Source organism: Gnatocerus cornutus, chromosome 1 (assembly GCF_029298725.1).
Source record: "Gnatocerus cornutus isolate USDA-ARS CGAHR chromosome 1, icGnaCorn1.1, whole genome shotgun sequence".
NCBI lineage: Eukaryota > Metazoa > Arthropoda > Insecta > Coleoptera > Tenebrionidae > Gnatocerus > Gnatocerus cornutus.
In genome coordinates, this window is record NC_142233.1 from 26,393,422 (window position 1) to 26,413,028 (window position 19,607).

Sequence of the window (19,607 nt, forward strand, 5' to 3'; positions counted from 1 at the left end):
ATTTTGTACTTTTTTTCTCCGAATGTAATTTTACTAATTTTACTGATTATTATGTCTGTTCATGTCATAAGATGCAGTTACACCCAAATTATTTTGGACATCATTGAGGTATCTGACAATTTCAAAATTGAAAGTGTGGTCTATACATTACTGTATGAAACATAATTCATTTTGTCGAAAATTTTTCTTATAATTAAATATATAAAGGGTGTCTTATGTCAATCAAAATAACTTTTATGTCCAAAATAATTTATTTGGCCGCGACTGTATAATAGGAAAAAAGCTTTAAAAGAATAAGAATAATAATAATTTAATTGAATTTTTTTAGCTGCTGTAATCCGTTGTGTTGTATTTTTGTGTATTTTAAGTTCAAAATTTCAGGATTCACGGAGTTTAAATATGCTTTATTCACTTTATTATAAAATATTATGCAAATCAATTTAGAAATTTGATTTTATTACAATAAAGGGAAAATAAAACTTTATCAATAATGGATTGTAAACCATGAACAAACAACAAAAATTTATCGGATTAGATATCAAATTCGGTCTTAGTTACCTTTATTGTTGACGTATTAAAAATAAACTACTGAAATTTCACACTATTCAAAGTAGATCAATTATTGAAGTGTATGTGGTTTCAGTTATAAATTTTTCAAGCAATAAAAGCAGCTGAAATATTGAAGACTTTTATGATTTATGTAATATTTTTATCTATCCACAGATGTACGTAAGTTGTAAACATTATCTTCTTATTGTTATATCAAATTTATCTCCACATAAGGTGGAGGACATAAAAATTCTAGGCAACCAGTTTCTGTCATTTTAAAATGTCTCGATGTAAATTTCGCTTTACTGTTATTATTATTGCTGATGTTCTCAAAAAAAGTCAAATTAATTTTGACATCTGATTCAACACGTCAGTGGGCTTGAGTCTGTTATTAAAAAGGGAATGTCTGCCTAGAATAAATATTAATGAAACAAAATCAAAATTCATAACTTTGTCTTGACAGTGTAAAATGTCAAATTAGCCACGAATCAAAAGCTTGGTGATTAAGACGCCTGTGAATTTTGCTGGGCATGTCGTATTATTAGAACAAACTGATAATTGACAGCTTTGTCTCAAGGCAAAAATGCAAAAAATAATGTTTAAAAATTATCTTTACTTTAATACAGAACCAAAAATCTTTATCTCACATGGTTTAACATTTTACAACATTTTTTTCTTAAGGACTGTTACTTTGACAGCCATGTAAAGTGCAGCTCATTGCTATGAGTCTACTCTCCTGTGTAAATTTTCGAAAATTCTTGGGTGTAAATTAGGCTTTCAATTCTTTAAGGAGAAAATTAAGGGAAAATTGAATGTAAAGCGATTTTTCATAAGCAATATAACGAGTGAGCTCGAAATTGTCGGAAATTTTTCCGACAAACGAGTAGTTATTTCGACGATCAATTGTCTGGAGAAATAAACTACCAGTACTGGAGGAAAATTTTCCCACAATTTCGAGCTCTCGAGTTATATTCCCTATGAAATTTTCAGAAAAAGTTTGTTGTGATTGGTCGATTTGAAAAAATAAACGTCTCCGATTGGTCGATTGGTTTGCTCGTTACTAAGGCTGAAACTCCATCCTCTTTTGGTTGCTAGGGACGTGTGATCATAAATGAGGTTCTGTCAATTGTTTTGGGGTGTAAAAACATTGTTGATCGCCAATGTTGTTTAACAAAGTTCTTGAGGAAGCATCAGAGTGTTAAATATTGTTGTCTTAAATAATTACAGCAATGAAAAAATTTAAATTTAAAAAAGCTTTCCGATGACGTATTCGCGCTAGTTCAAGAGGCCTGCTCCTATTGGCTCAAAACTTTGTAGCAAACCTGTTAATTTTAGTAACCTTGGGTTAACACGTTGTTAAAGTTTAGTGTATTATTCAATAACTAATTAAAATTTTGTTGAAAAAAAAAAAGTTTTCAATAGGGATTTAACAAGTTTTGGCAATCTTCCGCAAGACGATTAGCTTCTGCGCATGCCACAGCTATGTCAAGGTCAAACATTTTTGCTGTTAACTGTTACCGATAAAAATTGCTAGGGGCTGCTGCCGATTAACTTTTAATGAGTGAACCGATAGTCCGATAGGAATGAGCTGTGGTATAGAAATCAATAACACGATAAGCCAAACAAGATTTATAGGAGTTTGTCATCATTAGATTACCCGCTGAATGATTGAACCGAATAACACCCAGAATTTTATGTCCCCAATAGTAAAGCGTTTAATTCATTCAATGCGTGGATAATTTGTAGAAAAAATTTCCATTTATTTGCACACCCGGTATATTAGAGATAATTTTTTCGTATTTAGACTACATGTAGTACGGAGGTAAATATCTGGTTGCCTAAAACCATTTGGAAGAACTGTCAATTGTGCAACTATTTCTCTTCAACTCATTGTGATCAGATTTGTGCAGCGTTAACGTTTTTTAAACATAATTTTTTCCCCACAAAATCTGTGAATATGTCAGTGGTTTGTTTCAAGATAGTTTTCACAAATTTTAGTTATTCCTAGTAAAAGAAACATGTTATAACCAACATTCACTGGATTTTTAGGTATGTGACACGGTTTTATAAACTAACTCATTTTCCCCATACTTCCTGCATGACTTTATCAAATTTAAATGACATAAAATTTTATTTATAGGTTAACTTAGAAAACCTGGAATTTAAAACTCAATGCTGTAGGTTGTAGCTGATTGCAGTTATCACATTTTATTAATTTTAAATTACTACCAACCAATAATTAAAATGGGTATTATCATCACCAAATTTAGGGTAAGCTATTGTGTTTGTTTCCACGTCAGAATCTATTTATAACGTTTTCAGAAAAAGAAGACCACGTATGAAAAACTGGAAAAATTAGAAAATGAAATCCAATCTATCGAGGAGTTCAGGCGAAGCACTGAGCAAACACAGAAGAAAATGGTTGGGAGGTTTATATTCGCTTCAGTTTGTGTCTACTGCATAACAGCACTCATATTTTACTTCTATTTTTTCCCATCTTCAGCCTATGAAAGAATAATTTATATAATACCACTAATTATAGCACCAATATTGTGAGTCTGGTTTATTTTTAGATGATACAAGTGGTAATGTATAAATAACATTTCAGATTGATTTTTATAAAACGGTTTTTATCTTGGTATTATAATAGAAAGATTGTTAAAAACCAGAAAAAACTCACTGGATTGAAGGATGAGAAGAAAAAGATTTTAGAAGAAGTCATGGACAAAGAGACTTATAAAGTTGCCAAAACTATTTTAGAGAAGTTTGCTCCTGAGCAGGTCAAGAAAAATCCTCTTATAAATGAGTCCACACCTGTTAAGATTGGACCTTTAGCGCCGCTTAATGCAAGTCCCCAAGGCCAGACAGGTAACTAACCATAAAATTAAGTTTCTGAATGTGCAACTTTCTATACATAAAATTACACAGTCCATAGGTCATAACTATATTGTTTTTTATGACTAGTAAAAATTCGTATTGTTCTTTTTTAGGTCTAAGGTATAGAGGACAATTCACCTCCACAATGAACCAGATGGCCTCCATGACTCCTAGACCAAGGCAGTCGCTTCTAATGTCTTCAACTCCTTCAATACTGCCAAAATTGTCACAATCACAAAATATTCCACCCAGTGTTGGACCACCAGCGGTCTCTGGCACCCCTATGTTGTTACCTAGAGCGATTTTGCCACGAGAACGTACAGTTTTAGACAAAATGGTAGACTATCTCATTGGAGATGGCCCTTCTAACAGATTTGCGTTGATTTGTAAAAACTGTTCTAGTCACAACGGTAATCGTCCAAATATTCAGTCCTATATAAACTCACTTATATTTTACAGGTATGGCTCTGAAGGAAGAATTCGATTATCTTTCATTTAGATGTTGCTACTGCTCCACATTTAATCCCGCTCGCAAGAAGAGACCACTTGCTCCTAAATTAGAAGCAGCACTTTCTATTACAGGAAAGAGGTCAGATGTTTCTGATTCAGATCACCATTCAGCAAGCGATACAGAGTCAGAGTCTGAAGTTCAGCGTCCTATTATTACAGAACTTCCTAGTGATTCACCTGAGGGGCACGATGATAAAGATTACGATAAATTATCAGACTTTGACATCAAAAATTCAGATACTGAGTCTTCAGCTATGGATGTAGATACAAATTTGTCACATGAAGAAAAAGGAAGTCAAAAAAATGACACCAAAGTTGATGAATCTGTTTCTGCAGAAACAAAACAACAAGACTGACGAAGAAATATCATCTTAACTTTCACAAATTATTTTCTAATGTTGTCTTTACATCTGAATGTGAGAAATCAATTGAGGAGCTAATGATTTGGATTGTCAACTCTATTTATAACTTATTTATTGTTGAATTGAGAAGAACTGTTTTCTACCTTTTTCTTGTGTACATTACTAATGTTGTACAGTCTTAATTTTTCAAATGAAATTGACACTATTCAGGAAATTGAATAACCGGTTATGGATTGTGATATTGGATTGTTTTGTTTACAGTTAGGTGCCTTTCTGCATTTTATACAAATCTCAATAAAGCTTAATTTCAGGAAAACTTATTGATACTAAGATAAAGATCATTTAAAAAAAAGATGAAATATAAAAACTATGTTCATCTGCACTCTTATTAAACCAAACTTTTTAAATGTTGACGTCTATATTTATTTCAAATTTGGTACCTTCCCGCGCGAATTTAAACGCATGGCACCCCTGCGTTTTGACGTTTAATGGTTATTGACATTTATTAGTTTTAAAAATGGCTTAAGAGATTCGAACAAATTGGCCTTAATAACACAATTATTCCAACATTGTGAGCATAACCAGTACAAATGAGGTTTCTTGTCAATTGTCGTGCTGAAGTAATGAAATTGATTTCTGATTTTTTAGTGATGAAAACAACCTTTCATCTGAACAAATGGATATTTCAGACCCTGACCCTAGTCATGACATAAACAACTCTAGTCAAGCCTTAAAGTTCTCGAGTACAGAAAATGAGAACAATTTAAATGAAATGCTTGATAACACAACCTCAACTTTGGTAAACAAAACTGTTTCTTCAACGCAAAATGCAACAGATTCACATCCTCTAATGTATTCTTGCACGTCACCGATATCTCCCGATTTTCCTGATTTAATACCTGAAAAGCCGAAATGTAAGCACACGAACTTCGAAAAACACACTTATAAGCAAAAAGAATGCCACAATATGAACTTGGAGAAAATTCCAGAAAGTGGTAGTTTTGAGAAGCAATTCCAGTTTGAACTGCCTCATACAAAGGAATATAATGAGTTACCAGGTGAGTTTACAGGTATGTTATCTGGCAATAAAGTCTGTTCATGTTGAAGATTTTCCTGAAAGTCCATCAGCTTTAAAAAAGTCATTAATGTATGACTTACCTTTGGAAGTCACTAATACTGAGTTAAGTGACACTGAAAATGATAAATCTGTATATGAAGCTCATCTTAGCTCAAATCTGCAAAATGTGTGTCTTACAATGAATGAAAAGGAAGGTATGTTTAGATAGTGATAAAATAAGATAAATCTTATCTTTTTAAATGTATGTAAATACACCAGTTTGACAGTAGCTAAAACAAAATTGTTGTAAGTGATTGAGTTATTACAAGGTTTATGCCCATCGTAGGTTAAGATTTTACACTTATAAGTAAGAAAATACGTTGGTAAAGTTTGTATTGTAAATTCAAATAAGAATAGTGAAAAAATGCAAACCAGAATATTATTTGCGACATGGCTTAACAAATAAGTTTACCTTTTTAGGTTTTCCTTTGCAAAAACAAAAAACTGTAATTTATATTTCCAGCTATGCTAAAAGTACTTTTTAACTACCGACTTCAGCGTATGAAATAAGCAAACAAATAACAGCTTTCAGTCTAATAAAGGCAACAGTTAAATATGCATATTTTGGCCCATGTAAGGAAAAGCAATACGTGTTTTATTACATTTCCGTTTATAGAGGTGTCCTTCAATTTATTTAAGGTGTAATAATTTGTAGTTTTTAACCACTAATCCGTAATTACGTATCATCAATATTACGAAAATATCTAAATCTATTTAAAATATAAAATATTCGGTCAACAGTTTGTTTAAATTTTATTTCACTATATTGACTTTTTTACAAAATCTACAAATCTTAACAAAATTTATTATTATTTTTAAATCACACCAGTGCAGTAAACCCTCAACATTCACGAGGCTCTCGTTCCAACTTTTAGACGCGAATGATAAATCTATTAACTTGTGCAATTAGAAGGGTTAAATTCAAAGAAAAACGCCAAGTAAACTAAAAAATTAAATTCTATTAGAAAAAAAAACATAATTGGTTATACCTATATAAAAAATATACTTAATAATATTTTGAAAACCTACACCCACTTTTACTCTGTCTAAAAATTTTATTTTTTCCTTAAGGGAAAGGACTATTTTTTCCCTTTAATAGGAACGTATTATGTAGATATAAAATTGGTGCATTTAGGAATAACAATAATTTTGATTTGATTTATCGTAGTTTTCGTTAATTTGCGGGATGTGGTAGGTAATTCCTAATTTATGTCCATTAAGTTATTTTTATTTGCATCGATAAATTTTTTTTAGACATTTAATCACATCAAAACTTCATTTCATTTCATAAGAAAATTGACCACAAAAACACCGTCATTCAGTTTTTAATTCCTGCTTTTGCAGTAGAATGACATCATATATCCCGGAACCATAAACATGTTTGATAATATACTGTTTTAGAATTAAATTACATACCTAATTCATAATCATAACCATATCGTTTCAAAAAAATTCCATGATTTTTGTTTTGATTTGTTAAATATCTTAAGATAAGACTGTTATAAATTTAACCTTTTCACTCAGAGTCATAACAACTGTGTTTACAGGAAACCTGAATTTTTTGGCCCATAAAAAAAGAAGCAACAAATTACGCCGAGTCAAAGTAATGGAAACCGAGGCAAGTGAAGAAAGCGACATATCTTCCCTTGACAGTGTTTCTGAAAGTCTAAAATCAGAACATGTCTTTACTGGGCAATTGGAAATCGGCGAAGAACAAGAAAACGATGACAATTCTCCAGAACCAATTGAACCACTGAGCGCTGCCGATGAGCGCCGACACGCTAGACATTGGCAGAGGATGGTGCTGCCTGGAGGCGAGCAAAGAACAATTGATATGCGAGTAATTGAACCTTACAAAAGGGTTCTCTCGCATGGAGGATATTTAAGAGCCGGTGGTCATACAGCGATTGTTATTTTTTCAGCCTGCTTTTTGCCGGATAAATCCAGAGTTGATTATGTTTATGTCATGGATAATCTCTTTTTGTAAATTTGCAATAAGATACCACTGTTTACAGGCTAACAAGGTTTTTTTAGGTACATACTTTGGACATTAGAGCGGCTTGTAACAGAGGATTATGTCTTAGTGTATTTACACGGGGGTGCTACAAAGTTACCCGCCTTTAGTTGGTTGAAGAAGTGCTACCAAATGGTTGGTAGAAAACTACGAAAGAATCTAAGCCATTTATACTTGGTCCATCCAACACTGTGGATAAAGACAATGCTATTTATGGCTAAACCATTTATTAGGTATTTTTAGACGTGTGGTGTTTCTAATCATTCATTTTGTTTACTTTTAGTTCAAAATTCTACCGTAAAATTACATACGTAGCTACATTGAAAGAGTTGATGGTTCGTGTTCCCTTGGAAGGAGCTGCCATTCCAGATAAAGTTAAGGCTTATGACAGCTTACATTGTGTGACGTAGTTTGCTAGAATGGACCATCATGCCTTGCCTTTACCTTAATACATTCCTAAAGCTTTACATTGTACTTAAAAACCAGTTTTTGGTTTTATACATCGAAGTAACTATTTATTACTTTTTTTATTGTGAAATATTAATTTATTGTTTATTTATTTTGTAAAAGAATGTTGAAATGCGGTGTACCTATGTGAAGTATTGTATATCATTAGCAATATATCTGTAGGGTGTAATAAAGAGGGTATTGTTGGTAGAGGTATTTTGTTTAACTATAGTTTTCGTGTTCGTTTTAATGTAAATTGTTGTAATTAACGTTATGTAGGTTTTGTATCTACTTCCTGCCTTGCATTTTTGACTAATGAAAATTTTTGAAATGTGGCAATTTACCTTGTATCAAACGTCAAAAAGCTTCAAATTAGAGGTTAATACTTCTCCTGTCATGTACAGGAAATGGTGTTGGTAAAATGAAAATTACTAAATTCAAAGGCGCGAAATTCAAACGTTTTTTATTTGCTCTTTTCAAGAAAATACTCAATTTTAACTTTGGAATTTGCTTTGTCATTGCACATAAATCAACGTGCTTTTGTTTAATAAAACCTTATAGGAATACACACTGAAAATCCTATGATATTACATAGTTAATAAATATTTCCGTGCATTTACGTCAGATCTTGAAAGATAAAAACACGTGAAAATTAATTAATGTAAATCATTTGTTACTTTTATTTATTGCCCGTATATTACACTTGTAATTTCTAAATAAGCTCATAAACGCATCAATCGAAAAAAATTTTTATCGCTATTAATGGACTTACTATGTATGCTCTTGTTTTGTTTATCACAATTGCGATCTGAATTGTTCTAAAAGAGAATAAAAAGATAAATTAATCTTTTGAGCTGTGAAATAAACGCGGGAAAATCTTTTCAAGGACGTTGGGAATTTTAGTCGTTCAAGTTGGTATGTGGCGAGTATCAGAAATTTCACTGCCATCTGGGATAAGTGCATGATACATCATTGAAAGAAGAACTACCCATGTTGTAAAGTGCTGGTGGTTGGGTGTGTTAAATGTAATTACAATAGTTTTTGCAATACACATACGCATGAATGATTTTATTGTCATTTTACAAGGTGCTGACTGTTGTGTTTAAATGCGAATAGGTTACATAAGGAGATAAAAATGAGTAAAAAGTGCGCGAGGTGCGAAAAGACTGTTTATCCAACAGAAGAACTTAAATGCCTAGATAAGGTGAGATTAATGAATCTTCTAATGCAATAATTAAACGAGCAGAAATCAGGCAATTTTGTGTTTTAAAATTTAAAATTACGCCCTTCCGTTGAGGCTTAAAAATATTACCATTTATAAAAATGTTGGCCTCATTAAAATAATTCAGTCAAGGCTGTTAATAGAAGAAAATGAGTCACAAAAGTTTAAACCACTTCCCTTAATAGCATTAATGTCTGCTCGTTATAACCACAACTGTTGCTTGGAATAAAAATTTACAGTTTTACTTCTAACGTGTTTATCTTTTACAGATTTGGCACAAACCATGCTTCAAATGCAAAGAATGTGGAATGGCCCTCAACATGAGGAATTACAAAGGGTTCAACAAGGAGCCCTATTGCGAAGCGTAAGATAATTACATGTTTATTAGTAAATTAATAGCGTTTAATTACAAATGTGAAAACTGCAATACAAGTTACAGGTTCAAAGAATTGACAATGCAGTCTAGCCACTTAATTTATAATGAAAGAGGTACAAGTTGTAAAGAAAGCTAAAAGAAGTGATGTCATCTGTAAAGAACAATTGGACTATCTTTGTTGAAGTACATTCTTTTATTCATTGAAAAGATTAGAATCAGTTCTACTTTTTGAAGATGAATTTGGAGGGTTTGTTTGTGCACACAAGGCAACGAAAAAAGCGAAAACAAAAATATCCGTGGTAAAATCTGTTTTCATTAAAGAATCTCTAACTTTATTGTTCTATGAATTGAGTAAACAAGTTGCTATTCGTTTTTACAAAGTTTGAGATACCCTCCATAACATTCAGTCTATCAAAGTAGCAGTAATTTTAGTTTTCTTCAGTTCAGTAACCAATTTTTTATTGACTCACCTCAAATAATTGGAGTTTCTTAATAAAATTGATTCTACTTTTTAATGTTTAAACTTACATCGTTAGACTATATCATCGAAAAATGATGTCTAGGAGGCTCTGTAGTTTTTAACGTGATGGGAACACACCAGTAAAAAAGAAAGGTCTAAAATCGGAATTAATACCAATTCATTATTTGAACAAAACCTCAGAAATGATTATTTCAATGCGGGTATTTATGATATGATTAATTAGCACCCGCACAGTTGAACATGTTTCGAAAAGTAGTTTGATACAAATCGTCTTAAAATTCATCTAATTTTTTATAATTATGATTATGTAGAATTTAATTTTGTATTCATAACTTGTATATACCTGTAATTTTCATTACTCCACGTAAACAAGTCTGAAAATTTCTACCCTCTCTTAGTAGGGAATTTACAAATTGTGAACATTATAATGCTTATACGTAAATTGTGTTGCCACCTATTTTTTAGTCTATTTAATTAAGAATGAAGACAGATGCGGGTAACTCTCCCTTCTATTACATGAGCCATTTACTGTTACGCCTTTTAGTAAATACAAAGAAAGCTTTACGCGTTAAAACAATTTACAATTAGCAAGGACTTGTTAAACAATTTTACTTTTATATTATTTTAGTAGAAAAATGGTCCGAGAGAATTTTAATCTACCATACCGTTAATTTATTTATTAATTTTCATTTTGTATGGGCCATTTACGGCACAAATGCCTATTAAAATATAAATAACTTCTTCTATGTCATGGTCTATTTATACCTAAATTTCGCAGTTCAAAACCACTGAAATTGATTTATCAGTTTATTGATTGAAAATTTCGAACTCCATGGTGAAAATTTTTATAATGTTTTAATTCTAACTGAGTCGAATTAAGACACAGTTTCTAAAGGTCATCAATGTACTGGCGCGGTTTAGAAAATCCTCGCAGTGTGAAAGGTGAACTTCCGCTCATAAAATTATGTTTGTAAATTTTGCTTTGGCGGAATAAATATTTTTCACATTTGGTTTGCTTGGGATGATAAACGAACCAAACCACGATAGTGGCAAAAAGAGAAGAATTATTAAATTATGTTTTAGTACGTTATCAGTCGGATGTAAAATTTTTATGACGTTTTGGTTCTTCAATTTGGAAGGTCTTTAAATGCTGTCCCACATGACTCTCCATATTATAGAAATTTCCGGCCACCAAGAAATGTTAGAACTTTCACACTTTCATCTATCTGATCATTCAAAAATTCGTTTCATGGCAAAGTTTCTTTTGGTTAATTAAAACAGTGATTGAATGAATAAGATCTAAGTGTGCCGGAAATTGACAATTTTTTTACACAGTCTGTACTGTTAGGTAAACGCTTTCCTTGTTACGATACATTGCTGTCGATGATCGCATAGACGATAGGAATATTGTTACGCTAAAAATATCCCGAAAGGGGAAACGAGTTGTAAATTTTGTAAATAAGAGTTTTTATCTGTTTATTCAATATAAGATAGTAAATATTGCATTTTTAGAAGGAAACGCTAGTAAATCCAATTGACTCATGTTTCCGAATTACTCCTTTATTGACCTGTCGCAGTACGTTCTTATTTTGTTGTCTACAAAACAACTCCTAATATGTACCTACGTTTTGTGTTTTCAATTTCGAAATGGAAGAAAACGACAGAATCAGAAAATACCGAAAAGTTTTATTAAGAAATAATTTATTTTATTAATAAATAATTATAATTGATTCCTCGCATTGGTGCTTGTATAAATATTTGTCAAAGGAAGCCAAATGCCTAAAATTAGGTGTTTTGTACAGTTTAGTGGTAATTTTTATTTATTGCCCACCAAATATAGTTCTCTGTTTATTTTCCAGGCACATACCCAAAGCGAAAGCAACAACAATGGCTGAAACTCCTGAACTTAAACGAATTGCAGAAAACACAAAAATTCAATCTAACGTAAAATACCACGCTGACTTTGAAAAAAGTAAGGGCAAGTTCACACAGGTGGCCGATGATCCGGAAACACTACGTATCAAACAAAATACTAAAATCATCAGTAACGTTGCTTATCATGGAGAATACCAACGGAAGGCGGAAATGGAACAAAGAAGGCAGTTGAACGAAAACGGTTATAAAGATCCAGATGTTAAAAATGCGAATCCACCAAGCATGCCCGTTCAGCCACCACCCCCGCAGCACCAACCACCAGTTGTTAATCCAGTTGTTGGAAAAATCAGTGACTATGAGCCTGGAAGTGGACAATTCACAAGTCCATATTCTGCGAGGAACTCGCAAACACTCATTTATTCTTCAGAGGTTGGGACTGTGAATGCTGCTCCTCAACGTCATATAGGATCTGTCCACGATATGGATCCAGTCAACCACAATTATGGGTCTTTGGGGCGAGTGTACCGAGCTATGTACGACTATGAAGCTCAAGATGTCGATGAAGTTAGTTTTCAAGATGGCGATTTGATCGTCAATGTGAGTAGTATTGATGGAGGCTGGATGACCGGGGAAGTACAGCGTACAGGGCAAGTGGGAATGTTACCAGCTAATTACGTGCAAGTGGTTAATATTTAAACGGTAGTTGGTCTACCAAAAAACAAATAATGCTATTTTTTCAATTAATTATTATAACAAAATTAATTTAAATTATGAGACTAGGTTGTATCTAAAGCTTTTACGTTCGTTGTGAGTTATTTATGCTTGCATGTTGCAAGTAGTCTATTTAAAATAGGAAGCAATCATCCCTTGCCACTATCAAATTTACCATTATTATATCTTGTAGTTTGCAATTGTAATATTGTATCTTTGCTGAGTTTTATACGTTTTTATCGACCTATGACGAAAATTTTTATCATTCCTGCAATTTGTGCAAAGAGAGTATTACATTCCACCCATAGCATTTATCACGTTTTTTCGTGACTGATTAGATCTGTGCCTTACCAAGTTTTGGACATGTTTACAACTATTTTTATAATTCCAATTTATTAATATAAAGTTTATACAAAGTTACTCATTGTTAACACTGGTGCTTAATCATTTTGAAACACGATTACAATTTCAAGTTTAGTATTGATTTTTCTTTTGAAATGTATAAAATATTTTCATATTTTTGTGTAAACCATGTATATTAATACATAATTAGATTAGTTAACAAATCTATGCTTTAATTAGTTTTGAACAATTACTGTACATGTTAAATAAAAGTACACTGTAAAAGCATAACTTCTTTTATTAGTTATGTACAAGTGCAGTTTTGTAAAATCTTACAAAATTGTTGTACCTCACGTTTTCTTTCCATAGTTTCAATTTCCAGTCGTGTAGTCAAAGCTTTGATGTTCTCTTCAGCGAGTTCTAATTTGTCTTTGATGTCAAACTCGATTTGTTTTGAAAAATTTGGCTTGTTGCTGTACACCGAACGGGAGTTGCTACACTCCAGTTCTAGTTTTGCAACATTTGCTTCTAATTTAGCACATCTCTGCTTTTCTGCTCGTAGTAAATTTAGTGTTTTAGAATGAGAATTGCGCTCATCTTGTAATTTACTATTTTGTAGATTGGTGAGTTCTAGAAGTCTCAAACGCTCCACTTCCAGCTTATTAATTGTTTTGGTTTCAGGCTACAACAGAGAATGAATAGATGCAACATGAATACAAGACGTTACATTTCCAGGTCTGTTCACGTAAGAACTAGTAGGACGTGCACTTCTGATTCTTTTGTTAAGAAGTAGAATATCGTCGTTTTTCTCGAGGAGTTCCTTGGATTTGTTTTCAGAGAGACACCTTTCTTTAACGAGTTGTACTTTTAGGTCTTCGTTTTCTTGTTGCAAGTTTTTGATGAGTTGTTCTTTTTGTTTCAAGTCTTCGTTTTTCATCTCGTTGTAGTGCGACATTTGTGACTGAAAAGTTTGTTTTAATACACACTAAACGAATAAATAGGTACCGTCAATTTAGTCACAGTTTGTTGATCTGCTTCATGGATTTCAGTCATTTTAGAGACTTTGGTTTTGAGTAGTCCATACTCGGTTTCTAGCACTTTGCATCTTGCTTTGAGGGCGTCAAATTTCCGTTTCAACTCGCTGTAGCTGTTTTTTAGTTCGAAATTTTCATTGCTCAGTACTTCTAGTTTTCTATCGTTTTTCCCAAGAGTACCTTCTGACCTAACAGTAGAAACATCTAAAAACGGATTACGATTTTTGTCATTAAAGCAAACTTGCTACCTTTGTCTTTATTTTCCTGGTAGCTTTTAAGCTTTTCTTTCAACTCGTAATTTTTCTGCTGTAAATCGCAAATTACTTGCGCTCTCCCTCTCCAGCTTGAATTCGAATTATTAAGTGTTAAAAGAGTCTCGAATTTGTCTCCCACTTCTTGCACGAGCCATTTATTTGCCAATTTGAGGTCGTTTTTCAACTTTAAATTTAAGCTTTTTTCTTCTGCCCATTTGTTGCTAATGTAAGTAAGCTTGTCTTGTATTTTTTTCATTTCGCCAGGCTCGTTTACAGTAATTTTGGGTTTATCTAACAAAAAAGTTCTGATTCAAGTTAACAAAAAATCTCTTGCTTATACCAATCTCTAAATTTTCGGTTTCTTTCTGTTTTAAATCCGCCAGCGATTTCTCAATTTTTGTGCATTTCGTTTTGTAGACTTCGATTTCGGAATTTTTCTCCCTCAGCTTTTTATTCAGTTCCACTATTTTAATGTTCGCCATCTGCGTGGCAGATGTGAACTCACTCTTGCTGCAACCTTCATAATTTATGAGCCTTTCTCTCAGTTCCTCAATTCGACTTTGATCTTGTTCGATTTGTTCGTTTCTTGCAGACAATGTTTCTAATAATGCTTCATTTTCACGTTTCATTTGCTTCAAAGGAGATATTTTTTATTTGACCTACTATACTAATTGATAAGTCTCACTTCAAGTTGATCCCGGAGATATTCGTTTAAATCATCCGGTGCGGTGGCATTTTTGTCAAATTTCGGAAAATTTATGGAAGACAAGTTTAAATCTGTGCGGATATCTAACGTCGAATCTTTTAATTTCAATTCCATCACTGACACGAGTGGATTCAAAAATGTCATAAATTATAAAGGGCCGTTTCCCTGGCGAATATTTAAATTTCGCGCGACTGGTGAGGTTTCTTATGACGTGTGATCAGGGAATTTGTTTTTCCCCAATGTCAAAGTCAAACGTCATTCAAAAAGCATGTTGTCGAAGCCGATTAATAATGCTGTTGTGATATAACAATAAAAACATATTTTTTAGTTGAATTATTGTATAAAACACATCATTAGCTGTAGTTAATAGCATATTTTTAATACTATGGTTGATCTGAGAGGTGGGCAAGACGGTCCTATTGAACATGGTTTTTCTAATTCAGTGTTTATTTTGCCTGGTATAATCTTCGTGTCATTATCGAGTAAGTAATAAAATTGGCAATACATGTTCACTTTTCTTTGCAACGCTTAAAGTATGAACATTTCTTTTTCTAATCTTTTTGTATTTAATTAAATTAGTTTCTACATGTGCCTACTTTCAATGCTGATGAGTTTAAAGTGCATGTAAAAGTTTAGATTATTGCCTTTCTATTACTTTTCTGTTATGCTGTAAATTATGTGACAAAGTAAGTAAGATTCCGTCATTTTTTGGGTGTGAAGTTAGTCTTAAAGTTTGCTTTTTTTGGGTTCTTATAGCAACATGATTGGGAAGCAACAGGTCTTTTATCCTCATTACATTCATTTTTAAAAGGCTTGTGTTCAATACCTCTATTGATTTGATTGATTTTAGTCTGAAGGTTTTATGACAATAAAAAAAGTTTTCTGTTTCATTCTTCGTCTTATGAGCTCATTGCTCGCTTTTCCTCAACTTAGAAAAAATTTCTCGCTTTTGGTTGCGTGTTCTTCTACATTTAAATGGCAGAGGTTTCAGAGTCATACTATCTTTCAGTCCAATTCATCGTGTTTTTTCTCTTTTACCATTTAAAATTTTACAAGGTGGCCTAATGTAAGACTTTTCACACATTAATTAAATTAATTAGACGTTAAAATTGTTATCGCTCTCGCCATGGTAAAACGCTCAAGCTGTGTGCAGTTGATGCAGTTTACCACAAGGTTCTATCACGTCGTCGCGTTTAGAAAGTATTTTCAAGAATACCAATTTTTAAATTTAATTTTTAAATCCCGTAGGTTATGAGTATATTGCAAGTATTAAACCTTTGTGTTTTCAAAATAATAAGTCTTGGTACTTGGTTCAAGTACAATTTATTCAAAATTACTGTAAAAAGCACGAATTTTTGTGAGTGTAAAAATTCGCATCAAAGTAGGCGGTCCAAACCACTTATGATTTGCATAGATTTTCATCTCTTTTTTTTTCAATTGTTGTTTTTTTCTGATATATTTTGAATCTTAAAAATAAAACTGAAAAAATAAACCTGAAAAAACAAGCTGTTTTCTGTTTTTTTAACTATTTTTCAAATTGAGATAACAAATAAATGGTACGTGATACGAAGTGTTTGAGGTGAAGATTGTTTGGTACTTTGTTTCTACAAGGTGTTTATAAATGTTTCTAGCATCGGGTGGCTATGAAATGTCAAAGAAATTTGCCGCTCATTTCAAATGTGGGTTTTGATTTTTTAACTGACATTTGCAGTTAACCTCCAACATAGAGAAAAATAAGTTTTGAGAAATAAACTGTTCTAGTTGTGGTTTAAAAACTGAAAATCAAAAACTTGGACACAAAACTGTAACTGAAACGTCATTGACGTAAGTAACATTATAAATAATTTTCAAGATAGTTGTATTCACTATGAAAACAAAGCGGCAAAATAGTGCACAGCAGGATTTGCAGGCCACCCTTGATGCTAGAAACATTTATGAACAGCTTGTATCACAAAACAGGTATTTAAAATTAATTTGAATTTGTCGCGCAGTGTAATCAAAATCATAAATAAATTAATGTCAAAGTACAATTTCAGCTCCTGGATCCGTTGTAACTTCTTCATACACACTTCTGGACTTAGTGGAAAGCAGAGATTCGTTAGTTTTTTTCACTTGCACTTTAAATGTAAACAAAGTTTGGGACTTTAAGAATAAAAGCAGCACACTTTGAAACTGTCACTATTTTCGATGCCAAATTTCATTCAAGTGTAGGGCTCGTCCACAAAAACTCAAATTATATACTTGTTATACAAGAAGATTGCAAATAACTATCTTGTCCAATCCGATAGAGAACTCAAATTTCAAAAACTCCAGTGAGGTGTTTAGTATGAACTTTAAGAGATCAAATTTCAGAAGATGTATGTTATTGCTACGAATAGTTTAGTTCCAAATATAACGTGAAGAGCTACTAACAGCTGAACTTCTTTTTGAATAACGTTGGAATTTAGCGTATTATCTAAAATATATGCTTGTTACACCAAAGAATGGTGCCAGGCTTATCGAATATTTCGGCATGCATTTTAGATAAAAAAGTCGCGTTATAAATAACGACAAAGGTCAAAACAGATTTAACTAAATTTTATTAAAAAAACAAATGATCGATCTTTCACTGGCACATACTTAAAATACCAATAAGTTACGCAATGCACCTACGATAGCATTGCTTACAACTGATGAGTTGTAAAGTTTACGTTTACACGAGTTCAGAACTTGTCACTTTTATCGTTGGTGCGCTTTCGTCAAGTGTGTTCCTTATTAAAATGAGTGGTGAAATTATGGACGAAGCTGAGGTCCCAGATCTTCCAAATATGGACAATTTCAAAATGCCTAGTGTGGACGAACTCCTCGCTGCTCTTGAACGTATGGACGGTTTAACCGAAGAAAATAAAAAAGAGCTACGAGAAAGTGTCTTGGCTCGTGCTGAAGGAGGACATCCAAATTTTATCCCTCCTGGGGCAGCTCCACCGGGGCCCCAATACGACATACTCATACTGTTATCTTTAATTACGATTATTCTTTTAATTCTTGGTAAGAACTTTAATAAGTAGGACATTGCGTTTGAGTTATAAATTGTTGCCGTTGCGATTTTATTCACGATTACGATATTCGGATTTGGTATAATAATTGCCTTTTTACTTCTCGCTTTGGAAAGAATTAATTAAAGACCGTTTCCAGAATTTTAACGAGAAATTATAATGAGATTTTAATTACCCATGTTGCTTCCAATTTGATATTTCTGTTTGATTAAATTGTTGACCGATTACGCCGTTCGAGATAAGCAATACTTCAAGTTTCAATTACTCTTTTTAAGCCATAATAGTGTAGATTTAGAGTGAGTTGTATATGTGGCAAGAAAACTATAAAAATGGGTGACAGTAAAAAACAGCTAGATCCAGAAGAACTTAAAGAAAAATTTAAAAATTTAGTTTCTGAACTCAAGGATGAGTTCGGTGAAGAATTCTTTGAAAATATCTCCAATTTTGTTAAACGAAAGACAAATTATTATGTGTACGGTTTCATCGCTTGTGTCCTTATTGTGATTTTACTTTTTGGTAAGATATTTATGGGTATTTATTGCATCTTACAGAAGCTTAGATATCAGAATTGTTTTAAGGCAGTTTTCCACCATTTATTTACTGATTACATGATTCTTATCGTGTTGTGTTAAAAATAAACATGTTATACTTCGGATTAATAGATCGCTTTATCTTTCAGACAACGATTTCTATTAAAAAAATTAATACTATGATTTAAACCCTGATATTACAACATAAATGCTTTGCTATCGTTTCAGTCCTTTTCGTTACTAAAAATTTTTATATTATACTTTTTTATTTTCAGTCTTCTTCGGTTACAAATTGTACAGGTCTTTGTCTGAACGTGAAAAGAGGAAAGAAGAAAAACGACGACAAAAGCAACAAAAGAAGAAGAAATAAATGAATTAAACGAGTACCTACACCAAAACTGTGACACAAAGATAACATTCCATTTTAATGTTGTATTTATATAGATTTTGTTGTATAATTAAATACATTTATTGGATACAATAATATACAATTTTGTGTATTAAGTGTCTTGTTAAACAAAATATTTCAGTGTTTGGGAAGCTCTATTTCAGGTACAATCTGGTTACTGACGAAAATTTCGAACATCACTTTTTGACATGACAATGTGAAGCAAGCTTTATTGTCATTGTGACTGACTTACAATAGATATTTACATAACAAGTACGGAAAGTGACCAATTTCGCACGAGTGTAAAAGTAGATGCACGAGGCGCCAGCCGAGTGCAGATATTACATGAATGCAAGAAAGACATTTTCCGACGAGTTATGTAAACTATTTTTCCTACGACCTTTCATCATCAGGAAGAAACCATAAGTTTCGACAATAGTTCATTTCTTATCTATTCTAAATGTCATTTTTCTACAACCTCATAAAAAAGTGACGTATGCCACATATTTAGATGGTTCATGTTTTGGTACATCCATTTCCGAAAGTAAAAGTCACTATTGTGATATGAATATATCCGCACAGACCTGTCAAAACTGATTTGTCAAAAACGACCTAACCAATTCATTTTTATCATTATGCATGTTGTTTTACAGTGAATCGTGAAGATATTTGAGACAAAAATTCAGGAGTTACATTTGTGTTTGAAAATAACTGTCAATTTTGACAGGTCTGTGCGGATATATTCATATCACACTAGTGACTTTTACTTTCGGAAAT

At 32.4% G+C, this 19,607-nt stretch overlaps 5 protein-coding genes across 5 annotated transcripts; 4 read left to right on the forward strand and 1 right to left on the reverse strand.

The window, feature by feature from the left end:
* The first annotated feature begins 2,405 nt into the window (after positions 1–2,405).
* On the forward strand, positions 2,406–4,614 carry Lnpk (zinc-ribbon metal-binding protein lunapark). Its single transcript, XM_088041048.1, has 6 exons — positions 2,406–2,598; positions 2,690–2,820; positions 2,872–3,101; positions 3,158–3,417; positions 3,540–3,836; positions 3,886–4,614. The coding sequence occupies exons 2-6, from the start codon at positions 2,794–2,796 to the stop codon at positions 4,290–4,292; spliced, it is 1,221 nt and encodes a 406-aa protein (XP_087897174.1). The 5' UTR covers positions 2,406–2,598; positions 2,690–2,793; the 3' UTR covers positions 4,293–4,614.
* A 151-nt stretch (positions 4,615–4,765) lies between these two features.
* On the forward strand, positions 4,766–8,088 carry LOC148181092 (uncharacterized). The gene is made up of 6 exons (XM_088041039.1): positions 4,766–4,893; positions 4,947–5,356; positions 5,406–5,570; positions 6,963–7,398; positions 7,450–7,662; positions 7,713–8,088. The coding sequence occupies exons 1-6, from the start codon at positions 4,889–4,891 to the stop codon at positions 7,837–7,839; spliced, it is 1,356 nt and encodes a 451-aa protein (XP_087897165.1). The 5' UTR covers positions 4,766–4,888; the 3' UTR covers positions 7,840–8,088.
* Positions 8,089–8,784: 696 nt separating this feature from the next.
* Positions 8,785–13,174, forward strand: Lasp (LIM and SH3 domain protein Lasp). Its single transcript, XM_088032170.1, has 3 exons — positions 8,785–9,080; positions 9,368–9,462; positions 11,815–13,174. Exons 1-3 carry the CDS (start codon positions 9,012–9,014, stop codon positions 12,524–12,526), a joined length of 876 nt encoding a protein of 291 aa, XP_087888296.1. The 5' UTR covers positions 8,785–9,011; the 3' UTR covers positions 12,527–13,174.
* LOC148181094 (uncharacterized) lies at positions 13,169–14,859 on the reverse strand. Its single transcript, XM_088032164.1, has 5 exons — positions 14,512–14,859; positions 14,166–14,462; positions 13,889–14,121; positions 13,611–13,844; positions 13,169–13,565 (listed from the first exon to the last, which is right to left on the reverse strand). Exons 1-5 carry the CDS (start codon positions 14,798–14,800, stop codon positions 13,188–13,190), a joined length of 1,431 nt encoding a protein of 476 aa, XP_087888290.1. The 5' UTR covers positions 14,801–14,859; the 3' UTR covers positions 13,169–13,187.
* Positions 14,860–15,094: 235 nt separating this feature from the next.
* Positions 15,095–18,942, forward strand: LOC148181095 (uncharacterized). The gene is made up of 3 exons (XM_088032183.1): positions 15,095–15,359; positions 16,914–17,904; positions 18,718–18,942. Exons 2-3 carry the CDS (start codon positions 17,550–17,552, stop codon positions 18,810–18,812), a joined length of 450 nt encoding a protein of 149 aa, XP_087888309.1. The 5' UTR covers positions 15,095–15,359; positions 16,914–17,549; the 3' UTR covers positions 18,813–18,942.
* Positions 18,943–19,607: the final 665 nt, after the last annotated feature.